Below are 23,718 nucleotides of genomic sequence, written 5' to 3'. Positions count from 1 at the left end.
ACCGGAATATATGGAGGGTAAAATGAAAACCTAAACACAGAACATGCAGGAAAAAATGAAAGATTTCGAATGCTTATAGCTCGAACATTTCGTACTGGATAGGAGAGATGTTTGCATCACTTGATAGGGAATATTTCTACGCATCTATCGCAACTAACAAAATGTTGTTTTTCATTAGATAAACAATTGAATAACTGTAAAATATTAGGCGTTATCTAAACGCCCTAACTGCATCGTTTTGATTGGCCCGATTTATGGTTTCCCTAACACAGCCATCAAAACCAAGCAGCCTTGGGGAAATCGGCATTGCAAATACATGAAAGTAGGGGGACTTTTGTTCTCATCGAAAAATGTTCCCTAACACAGACTTTAAAACCAAGCAGCGAAATCGGCATTGCAAGCACACGAAAGAGCCTAGAGGCGAGTGAACTGAAAAGTTTAAACCCTCTTAAAGCCAAAAAGAAGAAAAAGAACACACGAAAGTAGGGGGAGCTTTTGTTCCCACCGAAATGTGTTCCCTAATAGAGATTTCTAAACCAAGGTGCCTGGAGAAATCGGTATTTCAAATTCATGCAAGTCGGGGGTATTTTTGTTCCGACTGGAATGTGTTTCCCTAACACAGACTTCAAATCCATGAAGCGTGGGGAAATCGGCATTGCGAATTCATACAAATCGGGGGTATTTTTGTTCCGATTGAAATGTGTTTCCCTAACACAGACTTCAAAACCGTGGTTTCTGGGGAAATCGGCTCTGCAAATAAATGCAAACTGCGAGTACTTTTGTCCTCGCTTGCCTTTGTGCAGAGTGGAATATGTCTGTCCTAACATGATCTTCTAAACTTAGGAACCTGGGAAAATCGTGCAGCCACTAGAAGCGAATGAACTTCCCAGTTTCAAGCAAATTCGAGATTCGAGAAGTATGTACACTTTTGGGATGTAAACTTCAGAGGGGAATGTAAAATAAAATAATCGTTTGATAATTTTTTTTTGTCTTTATTGGAAAGCTTTTCAGCCTTAGGCTGGTTCATCAAACGTTTGATAATTTTTCCGTACATATATTTTGTTCTAGTCATCATACCAAACGTAAAAGGTCCGTCATTAAATTTACTTGTAACGAAGAACAATCAATCACAATAAATGAATTGACTTTACACGGCATTTGTTCATTTTTTTCACTCACAGAGCAAATATATTGAACTCAATTGAATTTGGAAACTGTTTCATTCATTCAAGAATTTAATCAATACAAACGAATGATTGCTCAGCTAAGGTAGTTCCACGTGAACCTTGTGGTTATATCATAGATATAACCCACTAATTTTTTTTCACACGCTACCAATGATACATCATTGATTTTTGATACAAGTTATCTCAAAAGTTTATTTCAATAAGTGCGATCGTTTGCCCCATAGGCTGCGAACTTGTGCCTCCACTATTGGACAAAAATCCGCTTTTGACAATTTGTATTATAATAAATATTAGACAAGAAAAATTCGAAGCATTTATAGATTGCGTTTCGAAGGTTATATATAGTTACTATTTAGTAAGCAAACTGAACCCTATTGGCTTTCCTTTTAAAAGTTATTAGACGACAACTGCGCACCTGCGAGCATTAGCACATCGAAAAGTTATATTTTCATCGCATCGCATTTTTGCCTTGCGATTCAATTCTTTTCTGAGAGCGACACCACTCTATCACAAAGCGATTCGATCCAAAGCTCCGAGGCTAAGCACCCAATCGGATCAGGAAACGAAAGTAAAGCGACGGCAGAAACTAACGAACGAATCATAAAATGATACAAGCAAGCATCGATGAACACGCGCACAAATACCAAACGATGACTCTCACGCTGCGTTCATTCAGTGTTTTCGTTGACACGTCAGTTTTCTTTTTCATGAGTGATTTAAAACATATTATTGTGTGCGTTGAATGAATCAAATAAGAGAATTGAACGAGCGCTCGTTGATACGATTGGAACCATCCTTGCCTACATCCTTATACCCTCCTTTCCTTCCTTTGTGGGTAATTCGTCCCCTTGCTATAAATAGTAGAATAAGTTGAAATGTAAATACACTATAGATATACGAATAGATTTATGAAATGAGTGTTCATCAACATTGTTACAATTTCCTTATATCCCATCCTTCTCCTAAAAATATGTCACCCTCCTAAACTCGAGTACACCGCGAGTAATCGGTTTTCCACCTTACTAACCATAGATGTAAGAAAATTGTTTATATATATATAGTTTTAAAATTATATTTAAGAATTCGGCTCCTTATATTATATTTTTATAACTTAAGTAACTGAGCCTGTAAAAATAAACGAATTAATAAAAAAAAAACGTCAGGTTGTAGTTTTTTTTGAACAGAAATCCATTTTCTCTTGAAGTCCGCCTCCGATTTGACAACTTTTGGGTTCTTCCGGAGGGCCTGCTTTATAATCGCCCAATATTTCTCTATTGGGCGAAGCTCCGGCGCGTTGGGCGGGTTCATTTCCTTTGGCACGAAGGTGACCCCGTTGGCTTCGTACCACTCCAACACGTCCTTTGAATAGTGGCACGAAGCGAGATCCGGCCAGAAGATGGTCGGGCCCTCGTGCTGCTTCAATAGTGGTAGTAAGCGCTTCTGTAGGCACTTCTTAAGGTAAACCTGCCCGTTTACCGTGCCGGTCATCACGAAGGGGGCGCTCCGCTTTCCGCAAGAGCAGATCGCATGCCACACCATGTACTTTTTGGCAAACTTGGATAGTTTCTGCTTGCGAATCTCCTCCGGAACGCTGAATTTGTCCTCTGCGGAGAAGAACAACAGGCCCGGCAGCTGACGAAAGTCCGCTTTGACGTAGGTTTCGTCGTCCATTACCAGGCAATGCGGCTTCGTCAGCATTTCGGTGTACAGCTTCCGGGCTCGCGTCTTCTCCACCATGTTTTGCCTTTCGTCGCGGTTAGGAGCCTTCTGAACCTTGTATGTGCGCAGGCCCTCCCGCTGCTTGGTCCGCTGGACGAATGAACTTGACAAATTCAGCTTATTGGCGACATCCCGGACCGAACTTCTCGGATCACGTCTAAACTGCTTAACTACGCGCTTGTGATCTTTTTCACTTCCGGTCGATGGTTAGGTTCTCGAAGTATCGTTTTAGTACTCTTCTGACCGTGGATTAGACGATTGCCAGCATCTTACCGATGTCCCGATGTGACAACTCGGGATTCTCGAAATGAGTGCGCGGGATTAATTCACGACGCTCTTTTTCGTTCGACGACATTTTTCCAAACTTACGAAAAATTGACAGTGAAGCATGGCCAACGTGATCTATACACTCTTATCTGATTATAAGCGAAAGCTGAAGATATAATTCCTAAAAATTAAATTGCTACAGCGTTTTTTCCGTGATGCAATTTGATGTGACACACCCTTTAGAGCCATTTCGCCATGGAACATGGTCCGCTCTGAATGCATAAGGTAAATGATTTTCCAAATCTGATGAATGTAGTTATGCATCGAAATCCGGACATTTATGCGCTTACTATAATAACTTCAACTAGTAAAAAATATTGACTTATCATAGCATGAAAAATTACCATTCCTATAGAACTAGAAGACAACCATGTAATTTATGAATCACAGAATTCCACAAATTATGATATATTTGTTTAAAATTAGATTTTTTTTTCATTGTGTCGTTATTTTGAATCCGGACACTTTTTTAATTATGTTTTGAATTCCGAACACTTTTGCTTTTAATTACGGACACATGTTGTCAGCAGCATTGCTTTGAGAGAAATTATTTATTGATTATTGTAAAACTTATTAACTGGTGCATCATAAGTAGCCGGACTAAATGGAAACACGTTTCGTAAAAAAGTTTTTTATTAATACAATTATTTATTGCATTTTCTCAAGATGGCGCCATATATATTTTTTTCAAAATCCTATCAATATGGGTATCAAATGCCAGATTTGGTTAGTGATTAGTAGCTTGGTTAGTAGAATACAGTTATTTATGAAAAATACAAATTTAAAATGGCCGTTATAACAATGTATATATTTTTTCCAAACCCCATCAATGAGGGTATCGCATGAAAGGGCTTTACTAGTGGAATACAGTTATTGATGCATAATGTTAATCCAAGATGGCGGCTACTATAAAATAGCGGTTTACATATTTTCTCTAAACCCTATCAATATGGTTATCTAATGAAAGGGATTGACTAGTAGAACAGTCATTCATAAAAAATATAAATCCAAAATAACCGCCACCACAAAATTTTACATACCAAGTTCTCCGAGAATGTGCTGCTGTGTCTGACAATCAGCGAGAAGGGGATGTCAAAGCCACTCTTCTTTAGCTCCGAACTGGACATGAACTGGGAAATTTATAGTACGAAGTGCCATCGAGAATTTCTGGGCAAACCTGAAGCGTAAGATCTACTCCCTACGAGCCTACACGCATGTTTTCGTCCGCAATGGTGAATGTCGGAAGGCCGCTCGCAAAGGGCGTAGATTTTTTTTTGCAAGTAAGCTAATATAATTACCTTCCATGGGAATTTCATCAAACGCAATTATTTGTCTTTTTTTATCACCATCCATTTTTTAATGCAAACGCTAATAGAAATATGACCCCGTTCCTGTTTATTAATCATTGGCGTCGACTGGGGGGTGCGGACCGCCCCAGGATACCCAATTTTAGTGGTGCAGAAATACTCCTACATTAACAAATACTTTACCATTCGGCATACACCATATAACAAGAGCAAAGAGAGTGGGGTGTAACAAGACACACCGCCCCGGGTGCGAAGGCCCCACTCGACGCCACTGTGACTGTTTGATCTGAAGTTTAGAATACACCATTACCTCTGTTGGCAGTATAAAACTGCGTATTCCATTATCTTGAAAAATCCGATTTGGCCGTCACTAAAAAACAGGAAGTGGGTTATATCTGTGGTATAACCGCAAGGGTTACGTAGGACTATCGTTAATTTAGTGATCATTTGTTTGAAATTGCATCTAAATCTAAGAATTGATGAATGGATGAATGAATAAATTGCTGTACGTTCTTGTAAATCTGTGAGCGGATGAGTATATGTATGAAATTATCATATATATTTAGAAAACTTCAATTGAATTCTTTCAAAGTTGTGAAGTGGTCCTGAAAAGAACCGGTTTGGTGTCATGTGGACCTGAAATGAGTGATTGCCGGATGGTTTGATTGGTGAGCCCATGTACAAATCTGAAACGAAACAATTAGTAGAAATAAAGTTATAACAAGATCTATGTAAATGTGTGTGTGGTGGGTGCTCTGATGCATCAAACGGAACCAATTTTGCGATACTGGTACTCTCTTGGTCGCCTTCTTTTCTCCTGATGGATCGGCTCTTTTGAGCTCCCTCACAGTTCGAAACAAACTGAATGTGTTTCAGGTCAGGTCAGGTCAGGCCAGGTGATGAATCCCTCGATCCCTCGCCGTCCAGCTCGTTCCGCTCGTTCAGCTCGTTCAATAACGATGTTGTCTTGTCGATGTCCTCACGAAAAATGAATGCGTTTCACCACCAGAATATCGCTCAAGTATGGTTTTTGTCCGTGATTGTATCGAAAGAAGGTGTGGTTTACGATGGCAATTTGGAAGGCAAACTAGAGGCGAATGAACTCTCTGAGTTTGAAAATTTCGGCGACTGAGCAATAATCGATTGAAAATTATGTTTTTCGCGATGCGAAACATTTTCCGTTGCGCGCGCATCCAATGTTGAAAACGAACATATCCTACTGATGGGGAAGAATAATCTTCAAAAGCTTTCCTGCTAAATGCACTTGATTGAAAAATCACAAATCCAAATGTATTTGGTCGCAGTGTTATATGTTATATGTAAAGCATCTGTTAATTGCACTTGATTGAAAAATCACAAAACCAAATGTATTTGGTCGCAGCGTTATATGTTAGAAAACATTAAAAAAAACTCTTTCGCATGAATGTATTTTTCAATTCCCATGGGGAACTGGCAGATTATTTTTCAACAAGTATAGTATATTTCCGGAATCTTCTCGATGCTGGATGGCATTTAAACGAAAGAAGTTCCGCACGTATACTCTCTCGGTCGTCTTCTCTTCTTCTTCTGATGGATCGGCTTTTCTGCGATTCCTCACAGTTCCAAACTGAATGCGTTTCAGGAATCTTCTAGATGCTGGATGACACCCAAACGAGAAAAGTTCCGCGCGTGTATGTGTGTGTGCGGCGGCTGCTCCGATGTCTCAAACGGAACCGTTTGTGGCATCACTCTCCTCCTGATGGATTCCCTTCTGGCCTAAGGTGCATCAAAAGTCTCTTGGTGACACCATTCATCAGCGCTTTCATGATGAACTTCACTACCAGCTCCACCACAGCAGCGACAACATGCTCTAATCACTGCTCAATTATAACTGAGTGGACTTCCGAGCGGCGCTCGCTTATATACCGATTGGTGATTTCAATAGCCTGTTTTGAAAACAATTTTGAGGCTATTGAAACAAGTTTTTGGATGAAAAAGTAACAAGTATATAACACGTAGACATTTTATCTTTCGAATGAAGTGTTTATCATACCATTTTGTTCAGTTATTTAGAAGCTATTAACGCTCAAAATCTCGGTCTCCAGTGTAACGCTTTCGTTTTCGAAACATTGATTTTACACCCCGGTATAGAAATAAAAGACGTAGTCCTACGTCAAAATAGCTGAATGGCTTGACTTGGAGAACACACTACATTATGAACAACATTAATCCGAATAGGTCACATTACACTTGCTTCCATAAACTTGAAGATCCTTGTTCAGTGTATGTTGCCGAACTGGCTGGAATATATCATGCAATTAAGACCATTGAGTCCTTACAACCTGATCACTATTTTATTTTCTCGGATAGTCTTAGCAGTGTACAAGCCATTCAATTCTTGAAGCAACAGACGAAAGCATCATATTTTGTTATCAAAATTTGGGATGCATTGTATTTTCTTGTTGATAAAAGTATTCGAATCACTTTCATTTGGATTTCTTCCCATTGCTCTATTCCTGGTAATGAGAAAGCGGATACACTCGCAAAAATGGGTAGTATACAGGGCACAGTTTTTGAAAGACAAATAGCGTGTCGGGAATTTTTCTCCATTTCACGACAGCAGTCACTCACTAGTTGGCAAAACCAATGGAACAGAGATGAGCTTGGAAGATGGCTATACTCTATTATCCCTAAACTTTCAACGAAGGCCTGGTTTAAAGGGTTAGATCTTGACAGAAAGCTCATTAGAACTATGTCCAGATTGATGTCCAATCATGCGCATCTCTTCCGCATAGGCCTTGCTATTAACAATTTATGCACTTATGGTCAAGGATATCATGACATCGAGCACGTTGTTTGGTCATGTAATGAATTTTGCGATAAAAGAATCAATCTGGTTACCGATTCAGAGGCTCAAGGAGTATACTCACGCATGCCAGTTCGTGATATCTTAGCTATTCGAGACCCTAATTTTATGTTCCCCATATATGTCTTCTTAAGAAGCGCTAATATTATTATTTAGGTCGCATCTCCTACTCCCACTTGTCCAATATAATAAAAGAAAAAAAAATCCTTTATTATATAAAGGGATATAAATAAATAAAATTTATTATATAAATTATATAAATATAAATAAAGGGTATCAAATGAAATGATTTGGCTAATATAATACAGTACATTATGAAAATATTCTGAAGAATTTTTTTTTTCATTTATTTATTTATTAGGCTCATTAGCATTTTATCTGTAACAGAGCCGGGTTTTTATCGTGTACATGTACATATGTTTATGTTTCTATAAATTTTAAATTACACAGTAGTAGTAGTAGCCATTTAGGCGTTTTAGGCATTCTGTTCCATTACATTATGGTAAATTACACTATAATAGCCATTTAGGCGTAAGGGTATTCTATCTGTTCTCCCATTGTTCAGCAGACCGGACAGCGGAGACAGTTAATATTGATCATTGTTGAGTTATTTATAGAACAGCAGCCCGATGTTTCTTGCAGAGCAGAGCAGTTGTATGGATGAATCGATCTTTGTTCTACCGTGGATCGATCTCCATCGCTGATGATGGTTGCGTGAACGTATTTATTCTATAACAACACAAAGATGGTCAATTGAGGGCCCTGAGTTTGAACTCATGATCGATCGCTTAGTAAGCGAACGCGTAACCAAGTGGCTACGAAGACCCCCTATTCTGAAGAAAATTGAAATTGAAAAAAGTTGAACGATTTTATTGTAGAGAAATATACTAATAATACAAATAATGTACTAAAAATTAGAAAATAAAATAAGCAAAAAACTTTGTAGGTTAAAAGGTTTCGTTGTGATTAAACATAATAATAATACAGATAATGTACCAAAAGCTAGAAAATAATTAGGCAAGTAGCAGTTAGTAGTTATCACACCCCCTTCTTCATTCTAGGGCATTGATAAGACTAAAATAAAATCGTGAAGCACGTCGAATTTCCATCATTCACAGTTAGTTGTTTCATCATATGCCCCACGATTTTTCATGATCTACTGCAGGGTTTCTCAAAGTGGTCGATATCGACCCCTTGGGGTCGACAGAAACGAAAATTGATTTTGGGGGTCGACGGGGTCTGAATATCGACCCCTATAAAATAACACAAGTTCTTATTTGAAATATTAAAGATACTCCATAAGTTGTGTTACGTGAACCACTCTGTTATAAAAAATAAAAATGATCAGAGTTGGCACATTTGATCCTGAACCCTTGATCTACTGAGTTCTACTAGTTGAACGCTTTCATTTGATACCCACATTGATGGGGCTTAGGAAAATATATATATATATATATATATATATATATATATATATATATATATATATATATATATATATATATATATATATATATATATATATATATATATATATATATATTACCATTAAAAAAATATATATATATCACCATTTTGTGGTGGATGCCATTCTGGATTTACATTTTTCATGAATAACTGTGTTCTACTAGTCACGCCCTTTCATTTGATACCCGTATTGAGAAAATATGTTATTCGCCATTTAGTAGCGGCTGCCATGTTTGATTTTAAATATCATGGAGTATGTAGTTTTATGACGACTGCAGAGATAAAGCGGTGTTCCAAAATTTTAGATCAATCGGTCAGCAGGAAGGGGGTTAAAACTCTGTTAATGTGGGGAAGCGCTACATACACAGTTACAAAGTTATCCACGCACATACAAACGGGTTAAGCTGAATAAAACCGTTTAAAAAGAAATCGGAGGCTGTATATAATCGAAGCCGTCCTGTATACCGAAGATTTCCCAGATCGAAAATCTTTGCTCCGTATTCCATACTTTAACATACCCTACAATAAGAAATTTTATCATTTATTTTTAAACCGTCCGGATTTAAAATCATATTCGGGATGTGTTTTTATTCCGGACATGGGTTTATAAAACGAAATATTTATTTTAATTTTTGACATTTTGACATTTGACAACAGCTAGGTATTATGTTTGACATTACTCTGAATTATTTGTATATGTTCATTGTTTCGATGTTTCAGATCCTTCAGAGTACCAGGGTGCCCTCTACAGAACTTCTGCCCTTACTGCACTAAGCGTGTCACTGATGAGGCGGATTTTCTTTACTTTGCAGCTCGTGGGAATTGGAAAAACCAAAAAATTTGAAAACTCCAAAAACCTTGGAAATTCGAAGATTCCTTGTTTAAAGAGACGTCAGAGTTTCTAGTGAAGCGAAACATCCTCGTGGTGAACTTCTAAAATCCACGAAACTTACCAATCTGGTAGTTCCTGAGATTCTCACCAAGAGATTACGGCGTTCGTAAAATACTGCAGAGAAGTCAAAAAAAATTTTATCAGCTGTGATACCGATGTCGATTTTGATGTCGTGTTTTGGGCAGCGATCGTATTCGAGCTCTAGCTGTCTCAGGTACTATCTAGATTGGGGCTGTGGACGTTGTTTATGTTGATGTTGAAGAAGTGGCCGCATCGCATCCTCAATCTGCACATTCTTTCGTTGTACCGCCACTATTCCCTCGTTCATGCGACTCCCCCATCATGACGAATACTTTTCCCGGGTCATGTGTGTAGCCGCATCTCTGGTAGAACCCCCTTGAAACGATCGCACCATCTAAACTTTCCAGTACACTTCCTGCAGCACAACGATGTTGAATTTGCGGACTCGTGAGAAAGATGAGAAACTTGCAGTTTCAAGTCCCGAGTTACTAGTCTCTAGTTTTTACGCCAAAAACTGCAGTGCAGTTTATATGTTTATTGTGGGTTGATACTAAGAACAGAAACCACTTTATCGCAATGACATGTATTAATCAACCAAGTTAATCAACCAAAAGATCGTCCTTATCATTGTTTGTCTGATCACGCGGATGCTAGCGTTTCAGTGAATGTGTATCAACGTAACAAAACATAGCTAATTTAGAATTCATTCCAGTGCTTTAGTACTAAACATAACTAAGAATTGTACCAGGTTAACAACACATTTCAGAAACACAATTCAGTTGATGTAGAAATATAAATGCTGTTACTATCTATCAACGGCGAAGCGTGAAATTAGTATCCACTAACGTTTGTTCGTTGGATTGTATCCAACTGCGCGGCACATATCAACCAGTTTCACCGAGATCGCACACTCGAAGCAAAAACTGAATGAAAATTGCATTCTCTGTTTTGATCTCTCAGCATAAATTCTGTTTGTGTTTTCCCTGTTTTCTGAACGAGAGTGGAGAAAAGCCGGAGAATGCTACATGCGCACAGGGTCAAGATTTATGTCACCTTTTTTGCAGCACGGTATACTTCTAGCAGACATATCGGTGCGGTCAGAATAGTGGATTGCATTTCGTTCTGAATACAATTTACAGTGATTTAAAGATTAATATGAGGTGTATAGTGCGATATTCGAGTTCTGAAGACTGAGAATACGACAAGTAGTTCGCACTCGTGTATCAAGATGGAAAACAATTTGCTGAGGGAAGGCGTATATGAAGTTACCTAGACACGAAGAGATTCTTCTTGATATCGATTTTATGCATGATAGGAAACTATGTATCTGAAGAAAAACTTGTATTTTCCTTCTGAGTGATCGGAATCCATTAGATTAGTAGTTCGTTGAACAGGGACAGATTATTGGCTGTGCAATTGTTCCGGATATCTTTGGCAATTAATTGTAGGAACAATGATGGAGGCCACAGAAAACGGTGGAAATTCATCGTACGAACCGTTAGAGGGGCGACGAGCGTTCGATGCATCTGACAGTCCAGAAATGGAAGGTGGTGGTCCCCCGAAGGACCGGAAAAAATTGGTGTTTTTCGCACTGATGACTGCCGGCGTCGGCTTCGTTCTGCCATATAACAGGTGTGTGCTGAGTAAAAATATTTGAATTGCAATTTTTTAATTCATATGTTGTTGTTATAATTATTAATTTATTTATTTGGGTTTTCAATAATATTCACATATCGCAAAAGCTCTATTTTTCATATATTTTAATTTTTGAGTGATAAATCCAACAACCTTGACAACGTTAGTTGATAAAATATGCATACGACAACATCAAGAACATTCAGAATATTGTTTATTGCTCGTAATGTTCGCGAAATAGAGTTCGTCAGTAGATATTCAATAGTTTATTGCATGTGTAAAAATTTAAATAGGGGTATATATCGTACACACATAATACTTCTTACCAGTGTTGAGAATAATCATTTTCGCTAAGCTCAAATGCATAGATTTTCAGGCTAAGTTGCATCGAAAAACCATATATTCCAAACGAGAATCAAAATGATAGATCCAGACAACCAGTGAATATGAGCAAATGCACTTTTGTTCATCAATAAGTTTTGAAGTTTATTTTTCCACCCAGTGTCATGTTCATCTTGATTATTCAAGATGCCAGAATTGAATTTCATTTTAGCCAAATGAATATCAGCTGTTGTTTACTTTTAACCAGTGTCTTAGAATATTAACAAATATTCACGAGAAACGAATATGATTTTGTTCCAGTGTAAATAACTTTTTTTCAGCTTGTAACACACTGCCCTCATTATATTGATGACAATAACAAACGAGTTCATTTTGTTCATATCGCTGTTGCATGAACAAATTTGCTATAATGAATGAATGTGACATGAGTGGGGTTCATAACTTCGCTGTTATTTATAGTTTGGATATCAAAAGCAACAAATTGATATTCATCACATCCGAAACGATATTCGTTCTGGCAGTGAATTTAAGTTCAAAATAAATTTTATTTGGCGAGACGGTAGCAACGGCATATGCAGAATGGATACAACGAGTGGTTTTAGCTACCGTCAAGTCATTTGCGACATCGGGAATTTCATAAGGTATTTCCGATTACGGCAACCAGCAACTGCAAAACCCAACCGCACACAGCAGCCTCAGGTTAGAAGTTAACAACAGCTGATATTCAGTTGGCTGAAATGAAATTCAGTTCTGACGTTTCCGATAATCAAAATGAAAATGACACTGGTTGGAAAAAAAACATTAAAACATATTGAAGGACAAAAGTTCATTTGCTCATATTCAATGGTTGCCTGGATCTGAAATTTTAATTTTCGTTTGGAATATATAGGTTTTCGATGCAACTTAGCTCGAAAATCTATGCATTTGATCTTAGCGAAGATGATTTTTTCCAACACTGTTTTTAACCTGATGCAGCTGTGTGCGGTTGGTTTTTATTTATGCCGTTATTACCGTCTCGCCAAACAAAATCCTGCGCGATTTCTTGCAAAGTTCGTTTCATTGAACTCTGGCGTTTTTGTTCTCTAAATGGTCTAGCCTGACTAAATTTTTTAATTTTTATTTTGTCTCAAAATCAAAGCCAGAACGAATATTATTTCGAATGTGATGAATATCAATTTGTTGCTTTTAATATTCAAAGTATAAAAAACAGCGAAGTTATGAACCCCACTCAATGCCGCATTCATTCATTATAGCAAATTTGTTCATGTATCAGCGATATGAACAAAATGAACTCGTTTGTTTTTGTCATCAATATAATGAGGGCAGTCTGTTACAAGCTGAAAAAAAATGAAATAAAATCATATTAGTTACTCGTGAATATTTGTTGATATTCTAAGACACTGCCAATCCTGACAAAGCTCTGAATCATTTTCTGTTATTCTTTTCACTTCCATATGTAGCAGGTAACCCATATTTCAACATCAGACTTTGTATCATTACAAGAGGATGATTTAATTTGCATTTTGGCAGCATATCGCATATGCTAATTCAACACTAATGAGTTAATAAATGAAGAATGAGTTAATGATCAGAAGGTATCACTCAAATATTCACTACAATTCCATTTACAAACGTGAGAACGCTTCACTCGACGACACTGCTTTTAAGTCACCCTGTATTTCAGTCATCTAACCCATTTAGAATGATATGTACGTGTGTCCATTTTACCCACACCAGGTAACCACTTAAACCCCACACCAAAAAATGTTCGATTTTACTTTTTTTTTTCTTATAATGAACAATGTACTATTTAGAATTCTTTCAGTTCAAACTGTTTGCTATCTTTAAAAAAATTAAGTTAAGCTACAATATTCTTCGAAAAACGGTGATTGTTGCGGTATGTGGGCGCAGAAAATGGGAATATTCTTCCGGTGGCCTCATTACCCCCATTATTATGGCAATCAAAAAACCAGATTTAACTAAACAAAATGGATTCATACACTAAAGAAAAAACTTGGAAAAGACAATTTTAGGCTTCACAAATAATTTTGATAATTGTGGCGTAACAACCTTCATGTGAAGATTGCTCGTATATTTTTGCATCACATGCACCCGTCCTTGTTGTTTATGCGTTGCCCAAGGTTTATCAGCTACGAAAAAGACCCCCACGCTAGCAGGTTGGTTTTATTTTTCTAATTGACCTTTTTCAAGGCTAGAGCCGATAAACTTTAAAGGTTGAAATATCTATTGATCAGAAAGAAGAAGAACCTTCGAGATGCATACTCAGAGCAGCAAGTGTATTGACAATAAGGACAGAAATTTTGACGTGTGATCAATATGTATATTGTTCTCGCTAGGGAATGAATGAATCATGACCCAACCACCTTCAGCTGCTATCACAAAACCATGTAAACCATTCGCTCATTTCAGGATTACCAAAACATTTTGATGAAGAGGTAATACTAAAATTTCGAGGCGTACCACAATAAAATCGGAAGTGTGACCTGTCACCTGGAGTAAAGTCAGGCGAATCTGATGTTTACTGACGATAATTGTTCGTAGTCATACTCTGTCGTGATCAATAAGTGATTAATCTTAAATCTACCACCTTTCTAAAAGAGTGTAGTAATAGCCAGATCGATTTATATACTATTCGGCTTGTAGTCATTCATCGCACTTAATACTTGTATACTACTAGAACATGATGACAATGTGGATATACAACCGAACCTAACGTTCATATTTCAATTTCAATCATAGAACTATGATAATGGGTTGAACTCTTATTGAAACGTGTAGCTTAGGGTGCCAATGAATGTATGGAAAAAAATCGACCCTAAAATTTCAAAAAGTTACCCTATACAAAATGTTCACCACCTCGAAAAAACACCCTATGCCGAATTTCAGTACAATCGGACTTAAGGGAGAGTGGCGCAAAGCGGTCAAAGTTTGAGTTTTTTGAAAATCGAAAAATCACCCAAGGGGAGAGTAAAGGAAATCGGAGTTTTCGAAGAAAAATTGTTGATGCCAAATGTCTTTAAATTGATCACGTACTAACAGACGTTAAATATTCCAGTCGACTTTTTTTTTCTATTTTCGATGTTTGCACTACTTGTACCATATTTCAACAAATTTTATCTGTCGAAATGTGTCACATTCCTGTCAAAATCTGTCAAATAATCAAAAATCAACTAATTCAACAGCGTTATCGGTTAATCTGTAACAGCCATTTCAAAAACAGACAATCAACTACGCTCGAAGCTTTTTTCGTACAGTCAGCTCCACCCCGGTGCGATGAAGTTGGACATCGTGAGGCACTTCGTGTACAACAGATCTAGCCAGTCCGGCTATTCCCCCTATCTCCCTTCTGAAAAAAAGGTGTCAGCGTTGAGCGCAAGCCTGATTTGGGCCGCCTGACGGTGCTACGTAATGTTCTGAAGTAATGAAGGTGAAGAGAAAGACCAAGAGATAGTGGGATCATTGTTCCGCTCTTTTGGCCCGGATGTCAGAGCAACCGGCCAAACAATGAAGGAGTACCTGGCCAGAATGGATATTTTTATAGGGAAGCGTCAGTTGAAGCCGACTGTGTCTGTGCAGCAGGCAATCACTCAGAGGGAGCGCCAGGTGTTGGTAAAAAACATCTTTCTAGCGAAGCGTGACGTTGTAGTCATAATGAATTACGTGACCTACTTGACGCTGTAAGGCAACTCCCGCATTAAATTTCCGAAGGAGGTCCTTGTGGCTGGTGATCAACGAGAAGAGAATGAATTTTTGGACGAACCACAAAAGGAGGATCTACTTCAATAAACAGCTAACTGCCAAGGCCTCGAAAGAGCGGAAGAGCGTATCGATATCTATCCTTTCATCGTTCATGACTAAGGTTGCGGCTAACTGTCGTAAGGCCGCTCGATAGGGCATCGATGCATTTTCGTAGTAGGATTAATTAACGTAGGATTTGAGGAATAGTTAGATAGCCATCTGAAATTAGTCCATTTTTTAATGCATATGTTATTCCAACATAATAGCGCATTAGTTCATGAGTGTCGGATGACCATGGTATGTTCATTGAACGGGGCTTCATATTCTGTACCGGCCAGCTTGTTCACCAGCTCCAAACTCATTCGAGAGCTTATGGGGGTAGTTCGTTCTATAAATATATGCTTCAACGAGTAGTTTTATCTGAGAAACTTGGCTGAGAACATGCCCGATACATCGTTTCGTCTCTTATTTTAGAATCTTGAATGTTTTGTTTTTATGTTAATAAAGGTGGTAATTAAAAACGATTAGTAGTTCTATAGTTATGGAGCATAGTGTATAAGTGTATGGAAAAATAACGAATGTTCATGTATCATTTTCATATTTAATTTCGCGATATACGAGTAAAGGGTGTGTCACATCAAATTGCATCACGGAAAAAACGCTGTAGAAATTCGCCCAGTAGACCGATCCTTTTGAAAATTTTAGACAGTAAAATAAAAACTATTAAACAACTTTTGGCATTTTCTTTTTATTCATACTTCGAGGCCAAGCCCGTATGCTGGCACCTTCCTCTTTACCCCGTCCATAAGGTTCTGTACAACGTCAGGTTGTAGTTTTTTTTGAACAGAAATCGATTTTCTCTTGAAGTCCGCCTCCGATTTGACAACTTTTGGGTTCTTCCGGAGGGCCTGCTTCATAATCGCCCAATATTTCTCTATTGGGCGAAGCTCCGGTGCGTTGGGCGGGTTCATTTCCTTTGGCACGAAGGTGACCCCGTTGGCTTCGTACCACTCCACCACGTCCTTTGAATAGTGGCACGAAGCGAGATCCGGCCAGAAGATGGTCGGGCCCTCGTGCTGCTTCAATAGTGTTAGTAAGCGCTTCTGTAGGCACTCCTTATGGTAAACCTGCCCGTTTACCGTGCCGGTCATCACGAAGGGGGCGCTCCGCTTTCCGCAAGAGCAGATCGCTTGCCACACCATGTACTTTTTGGCAAATTTGGATAGTTTCTGCTTGCGAATTTGACGCTGAATTTGTCCTCTGCGGAGAAGAACAACAGGCCCGGCAGCTGACGAAAGTTCGCTTTGACGTGGGTTTCGTCGTCCATTACCAGGCAATGCGGCTTCGTCAGCATTTCGGTGTACAGCTTCCGGGCTCGCGTCTTCCCCACCATGTTTTGCCTTTCGTCGCGGTTAGGAGCCTTCTGAACCTTGTATGTACGCAGACCCTCCCGCTGCTTGGTCCGCTGGACGAATGAACTTGACAAATTCAGCTTATTGGCGACATCCCGGACCGAACTTTTCGGATCACGTCTAAACTGCTTAAATACGCGCTTGTGATCTTTTTAACTGACGGAGCATCCATTTTTGCCGATCTTCACCTTCCGGTCGATGGTTAGGTTCTCGAAGTATCGTTTTAGTACTCTTCTGACCGTGGATTGGACGATTCCCAGCATCTTACCGATGTCCCGATGTGACAACTCCGGATTCTCGAAATGAGTGCACAGGATTAATTCACGACGCTCTTTTTCGTTCGACGACATTTTTCCAAATTTACGAAAAATTGACAGTGAAGCATGGCCAACGTGATCTATACACTCTTATCTGATTATAAGCGAAAGCTGAAGATATAATTCCTAAAAAATAAATTTCTACAGCGTTTTTTCCGTGATGCAATTTGATGTGACACACCCTTTATACGATGAAATTGATCTTCATTATTTTTCTTTACCCAACAGCTTCATCATTGCAGCTGACTATTGGCAGTCTCGTTTCCCTGGACAATCTGTCGCCTTAGATATGTCCATGACATACATCATCGTAGCCCTTTGTACTGTACTGCTCAACAACGTATTTTTGTCGCTGGCGCCATTCCGCGTTCGTGTTGCATTTGGTTTGTAAATTTTCATCATTGTTTGGAAACTATAACAATTTTCATATATTCCATTAAGGTTACGCGGTTTCGTTTACTACCCTAGTATTTGTAGCCCTTTGCGAGGTGGCATGGCACATGTTCACAGCGAAAACGGCGTACTCCGTGAATCTGGCTGCCGTTTCGCTGGTAGCGATGGGGTGTACAATACAGCAGTCCAGCTTCTATGGATTCGCCAGTATGCTACCGAAACAGTACACGCAAGCAGTGATGGCAGGAGAAAGTAAGTCGGGAATGTTCAATGGTTCACCTATTCAAACTTCTTACTTCCATAGGTATCGCCGGATTCTTGGTATCCTCGAATCGTGTTGTAACTAAATTGCTTATTAAAAGTGATCGCGCATCAACAGCAATATTCTTCTTAACGTCTACAGTATATATTGCGTTTAGTTATGTACTGCACTCGATAACAACTCATTCGCCATTCGTGCGATATCACATGAAGGCTTGTGCCAAAATTGTTCTACGGCCTGATGATGAACATACACTGGTAGAGTTACAATAATATTTCCAGTTTTATGCAATATCTAAATTGTTTATTTACAGAGCGATACTATAGAAGGCGAACTGTCGAATGCACGGTACGGAGTACTGGCACTCGAATCAAGCCCTCCGGTTCATATTCCGCCTGGTACCACTACGTTGAGCTTCAGGTATACATATGTTTGTTATTCAGCATTGTAAAATACTAATGAACCCAAAATCTTCTTAGTAACCCAGTGTATGAACTTTCGAACCCAAGTGGAGGTGAAAACGTTCTTGAGACCAACATAAACAATTTAACATCGACTACAACTAGTGTGACGACAAATAACAACACTACGAATCGTCCAATAACTACACCAACGTCTGTTACAGCGTCTAACGATGTTCCGAACGTTGCCTTCAAAGTTGAGCACGTGATGACTCCAGATATTTGTAGTTCTGGTCGCTTCGGAAGCTTTCGAAGTAAAGCGGATTATTACTTGTAACTCTCGAGAAATTAAAGTACGCATTTCATTACAGATGGTCTTGAGTCGAGATGGAAGGTTGCTCATGCGATTTACCCGTATATGGCTTGTATTGCTCTAGCGTATTGTGTAACACTGTCTCTTTATCCTGGAATAGAATCAGAGATCATCTCCTGTAATCTAGGTACTTGGATGCCCGTGCTGTTGATGTTTACTTTCAATACTTCCGACGTGGCAGGCAAATTACTAGCAGCAGTTCCGTACAGTTGGTCTCGAAGACAATTGATCCTGATGTCTGGCTTGAGAGCGTTACTTGTACCGTTAATATTACTATGTTGTTCGCCTCGAGAACAACCTGTAATCGCGGGAGAAGCATCAGCATTCGTTTTCACCGCAGCTCTTGGGGTAACCAATGGTTTAGCTGGCAGCTTGCCAATGATGTTAGCTCCAGATAAGGTGTCAGCAACACTGAAGGAAGTAACCGGTAACATGATGACGCTGTCATACAACATTGGTTTGACTGCTGGTTCTCTAGTGGGATATGTTTTCGAATCAATGCTAGGTCCCCAGTTGCCCAATCCTTGCCCACAATATCCCTTCGTTCCACCAAAGCCGAACCAGCCACCATTTAATAACTTAAGTATTAGTAGCACAACAACTACCACAACTGTTGCAGCAGCTGTCTTAACGACTTTATCATCGGCCATCTTACAATCAAGCACCTCAACCGTTTCTCCAGAAGTATCCAGCAGCATATCATTTCCAGTAACCTCAGTGCTACCGCAATCATCCACAATATTGAACGCATTCTCAACTAGTGCGGAATTAGAAGATACTAGTCCGTTGGATGCAAACAACTTAGTGACAATAGCTACAAAGTTAATATATAATGCAACCCAGTCAGTGTTTGATTCCACTACGGCTCGTTAGGCACAGGGCTGCTGGTTCCAGTATGGTCTAGTTCGGACAAGTGTGCTCGGAGTATGGTTATAATGCATAGTATGATGTTATCCAACGAAAATGGATGGTTATGCTAAAGTGCTTATTTGGATTTCCACGTTGTAAGACTGCTGCAGTCGTATATTCGAGCATAGAGCACATGTTACTTCCACAATATCTCAAAACGCCCGATGCTGGGTACCGAGACAACAAGAAAAAAAAATAGAAGAGCTTTAATCAACTAAAATTCATATTGTTTTTCATCTACTTTGTTGATATTTTCCTTCTACCTTTGAAACATCTTAAGACCGTTTGGGTACTCAAATTGATACGAGCGCCCGGTGCATGGCGTTTGATATTATCATTTTTGTAACATAATACTCCTATTAGAACGTAATGAATGTACGTGAGGGTATGCGACGGACACTGTAATGCATATAGTGTAAATGTTTAGAACTGATGGGATTGTACCAGCCACGATAATTGAAGAAACAAATAACTTTAGCTAGATGTTGGGAGCATGAATTTTGAGGAGAGCGAGCGCATATTTATATAAAGATTGCTGCTGTAAACGTGAAAAGTGAAACCGTAGGAAATAATGTCAAGCAAGATAATTAATAAAAAATAGTATATTTTAATCTACTGAAAAAGTGTTTTCCATAAACAAACTGACATCCCTGTTGGTTCATCGTATACGCAAAAGTTGAGCTTACCGGCAGTTAAGCTAACCGCGACGCTTGAACACGAAACTTAGGGCCTGATTCTCGAATACACTTCACGGTGGAAACGAAATAAACGGCACGCCATTGAACTACGTTTTACGAGTTAGTGAAGTGTCGAAGATAATGATGAGGTTTCAGGCAGAATGAGCACTTTTCAAATAAAAAATCATTAATGAAAATTAACTTCTTCGTATCAAACTGGTATTCAATGTGAGTGGAAAACTTTGTTTTCTTCATGTGATATAATAATCTCATACGAAAATTTAATCTGAAGATAATTTGATATTATAATGATAAATTTAGTGGGAAACTAATCTCGCATCCAGATGTCGACACCGTACCGTTGTCATCGCGAATGCGTTTCATACCGTTTCCACCGTGAAGTGTATTCGTAGTGTATTCGAGAATCAGGCCCTTATTATTCGTTCGTTTCGTTTATTTTCCGTTGGATTCATTTGATAAAAATGTACTGTGATTTAGCCAGTGGCGTCGAGTGATGTTTTCACACCCGGAGCGGAAGAGTTGATTGATGAAACGCAAACAGGTATACGACACGATTATCGTTATCTTAATCTAACTACCGTCACCGCCTATGCTGAAAAAAGTTCACAAAAAAAACACGAAAAAAAAGACACGAAGCAGGTTTTTAAATTTTAAAATTTGATGAAAATCTCCACATCATGTTATTTTATTACTTGAAACACGTATTTCATTCAACCATATGGCTATACAATTCCGACATTGTTACTGAATTTTTTCTTTATGATATAAAGTTGTCTTCATAAACAATTTTCGTATGAGACTTTTTCACCACCTGTAAACAAAAATGTTTTTCATTTGAATAGAATACTAATTTGATATGGAAAAAATAAACTTCATTCATAATTTTAATTTTGAAAACGTGTTCATTCCGACTGAAAATCAGCTATTCGTTGACACTCCTCTGAACTAGTAAACGCGATCTTTAGCGAGCGTCGGACGGCATACGGTTGCCCGGTTAATTTTTGCCACAATATTTCTAGCATACTACACCCAAACTAGCGTTGGCAGAAAAGATGCCATTTCCTGTTCATGAGAGTCAAATGCGCAAATAATGAACTATTTTAAAAGCTTAAAAATTGTTTGTATGTATGCGAGCAGACATCTCTTTCTGTTTTCTTTTCTCTTTTCATTTGGGATTGTGCAAAAAAAAGTCCATACGACGTCAATGGGGATCGAACCAAGGCCGGCTGGAATACAAAGTTACTTTGCACCTAAGTGGTGCGGACTCAATCCACTTCATTTTCAAGTAAATTCATGCATGTTTTCAAGCGATTTCTTGCAATAAATTCTCAGACCACCAGAGATGCCAGATTCACAAATATGTTTGTAAATTTACAGACATATCTGTAAAACACTTTTTATTTTTGTTGTAGACTTTTTGGATATAACAATATTTCACAGGTTTTTGAAAAATAAGAGGCTCTATTCATCATATCAAAGATATTTGACTCGCTATTTTTCCATAGTTTTAATACAGAAAAGTTATTATATTTAGTTTATATCAATACACATGACGTTAGACCAGCGACACTCAACCTGCGGCCCGGCAGACTTTCTGGTTGGCCCATCTGGTGTGTATGAAGTTTGGAACTCATACGCATTAGTTTTTTTGCCCTGACATCATTGCAGACGAAAGAGAGGATACGGTTATTCACAGAGGATACGGAAAAAATGTATTCTCTGCAGGTAGGGAAAAATGTTGAACGAAAATTGTCTCTGATAATTATTTTCTGTTCTAGATAAGATTGTTTTGCTGAAATGCAAGGAGATTTATTGAAAAATAGTTAAGTTAGGGTCAGGACTATGTCTTCTAAGTATTTAAATAACATCGAATAAAAATTTTCATTCTATTTTCAACAACTTACATTCGCTTTCGGGTCTGCTTATGACGAAATATGGGTTACTGTTCGATATTGTTACCACAGACATGGTTCATGGCCGTTTGGTGATCTAAAACTTGTATAGCCTTGCATGGCGGATGGAAAATATACACTGCATTTTCTTATAAATTTCATCAACGACAAGACAGCAAGCCTTGGTGAATGTCCAATATATCAACGAAGAAATACTGATTTTTATAAAAATTAACAACGCGTATGTATGTGTATGTATGTATGTGTAGATCGTTGAAACTTTTAAACACACTTACAACACATAAGTTATTTTTTATTTTACAACTAACATGTTCACTAAAAAATTTGTTTTTATGGCACAACAACCTTTTTCGGGTATATTATATACAGCCATTCCATGCAAAACCGATATAGTGGTTCTCAAATTTTCATTAAAAGTGGTAATTTTGTTCTTTATCGCAAAACACTAGACCCGTATTTTTTATTTTTTCATTAGGGTGTCCATTGCCATTTTAGGGTGGTCCGAAAAATCAATTTTTTCCACTTTTACCCAAAAATGACAAATGAAAATTATTAAATTTTGAATCACTGAACCGATTTAGATGATCGACATATGAAATTGAAACTGATGACCTAGCCTTTTATTGAAAAATATTTAACTTGCGAAAAAATAATTATATTTTAGTAATTATTGATTGTAGTCGTTTTTTATTTTTTTATGACTTTGGACTAGAGGGCGCCATATTTTTTTATATTTTTTCTTGAAGACTGAGGATTTTTTACACAACGTATCTCGAAATCAGAAATGCTATTGTTTCGTTTTTTAGATATGATTTTTCAAAGTTAACCGGTAGTTCGAAAAATCATTTTTCCCCCTTTTTCCAAAAATAACTTTCTGCAAAAACCATAACATTTGAACTACTGAATGGATTTAGATGATCGATATACTAAATTGAAGCCAATAAGTAAAATTTGAAAAAATATCACACTTGCGGGAAGATTGGATTCTAGTCGCATAGATCTAGTTTAGTCACATAGGAATATTGATCGAAGACTTAAAACATGTTAAATCTACAAAATAATAACTTAAAAACGATGATTATAGCATCTCTGATATCGAGCTTTGTTAGGAAAATAATCCTCATCCTTTCTATAAAAAATATAAAAAAATATAGCGCTCCTATCTTTAACCGAGAAAACTAAGAAAAACAAACTCTTTGTTTTTGAAACCCCTCTGGTTCTGGGTCTGGTTCTAGGAGAAGACTGGTGAATGGATGTGGTAAAATCTGCGGGACGCCGATGATGAAGTAGAGGATGGATTCCTTGAAGAGGGCTCTGATGTCTAGGTAATCGTATGCTTGGTCTGGATGTAGAATGGTAATATTTTGTTCTTCTAACTTATCTGAGATAAACTTTAGTTCTTCTGCTTCTAGAAAATTCTTAGAAATGATATTTATTTTTGCAAGTTGTATAACTTCGAAAATTGAGTCTAGGTGTTCTTGTATTAGGTCGACATGATAAGAAATTTTAAATGCCTGTCGGATTGCTGTGAAATTTTGA

At 38.1% G+C, this 23,718-nt stretch overlaps 1 protein-coding gene across 2 annotated transcripts; it reads left to right on the top strand.

The window, feature by feature from the left end:
• The first annotated feature begins 10,409 nt into the window (after window positions 1-10,409).
• Window positions 10,410-20,162, top strand: LOC129769754 (equilibrative nucleoside transporter 4). 2 transcript variants are annotated; one of them, XM_055772207.1, is made up of 8 exons: window positions 10,410-10,513; window positions 10,830-11,397; window positions 17,459-17,613; window positions 17,672-17,875; window positions 17,928-18,142; window positions 18,199-18,305; window positions 18,365-18,600; window positions 18,658-20,162. In XM_055772207.1, the coding sequence occupies exons 2-8, from the start codon at window positions 11,219-11,221 to the stop codon at window positions 19,530-19,532; spliced, it is 1,971 nt and encodes a 656-aa protein (XP_055628182.1). In that variant the 5' UTR covers window positions 10,410-10,513; window positions 10,830-11,218; the 3' UTR covers window positions 19,533-20,162. The 2 variants fall into 2 exon arrangements, with proteins under 2 accessions (XP_055628182.1, XP_055628181.1); XM_055772206.1 differs by lacking the exon at window positions 10,410-10,513 and having other exon boundaries at window positions 10,636-11,397.
• Window positions 20,163-23,718: the final 3,556 nt, after the last annotated feature.

The sequence above is a fragment of the Toxorhynchites rutilus genome, chromosome 2 (genome assembly GCF_029784135.1).
Source record: "Toxorhynchites rutilus septentrionalis strain SRP chromosome 2, ASM2978413v1, whole genome shotgun sequence".
In the NCBI taxonomy this organism is placed as follows: Eukaryota; Metazoa; Arthropoda; class Insecta; order Diptera; family Culicidae; genus Toxorhynchites; species Toxorhynchites rutilus.
The sequence above is the reverse complement of the archived record's forward strand: the minus strand, read 5'-3'. Positions and strand labels throughout refer to the sequence as shown.

Excerpts from the sequence above, each read along its gene's own strand:
- LOC129769754 (XM_055772207.1), top strand. The coding sequence starts at position 11,219 with ATGATGGAGGCCACAGAAAACGGTGGAAATTCATCGTACGAACCGTTA. Across the intron at positions 17,614-17,671 it reads CCGCGTTCGTGTTGCATTTG|GTTACGCGGTTTCGTTTACT; the intron begins GTTTGTAAATTT and ends TATTCCATTAAG. Across the intron at positions 18,306-18,364 it reads ACCACTACGTTGAGCTTCAG|TAACCCAGTGTATGAACTTT; the intron begins GTATACATATGT and ends AAATCTTCTTAG.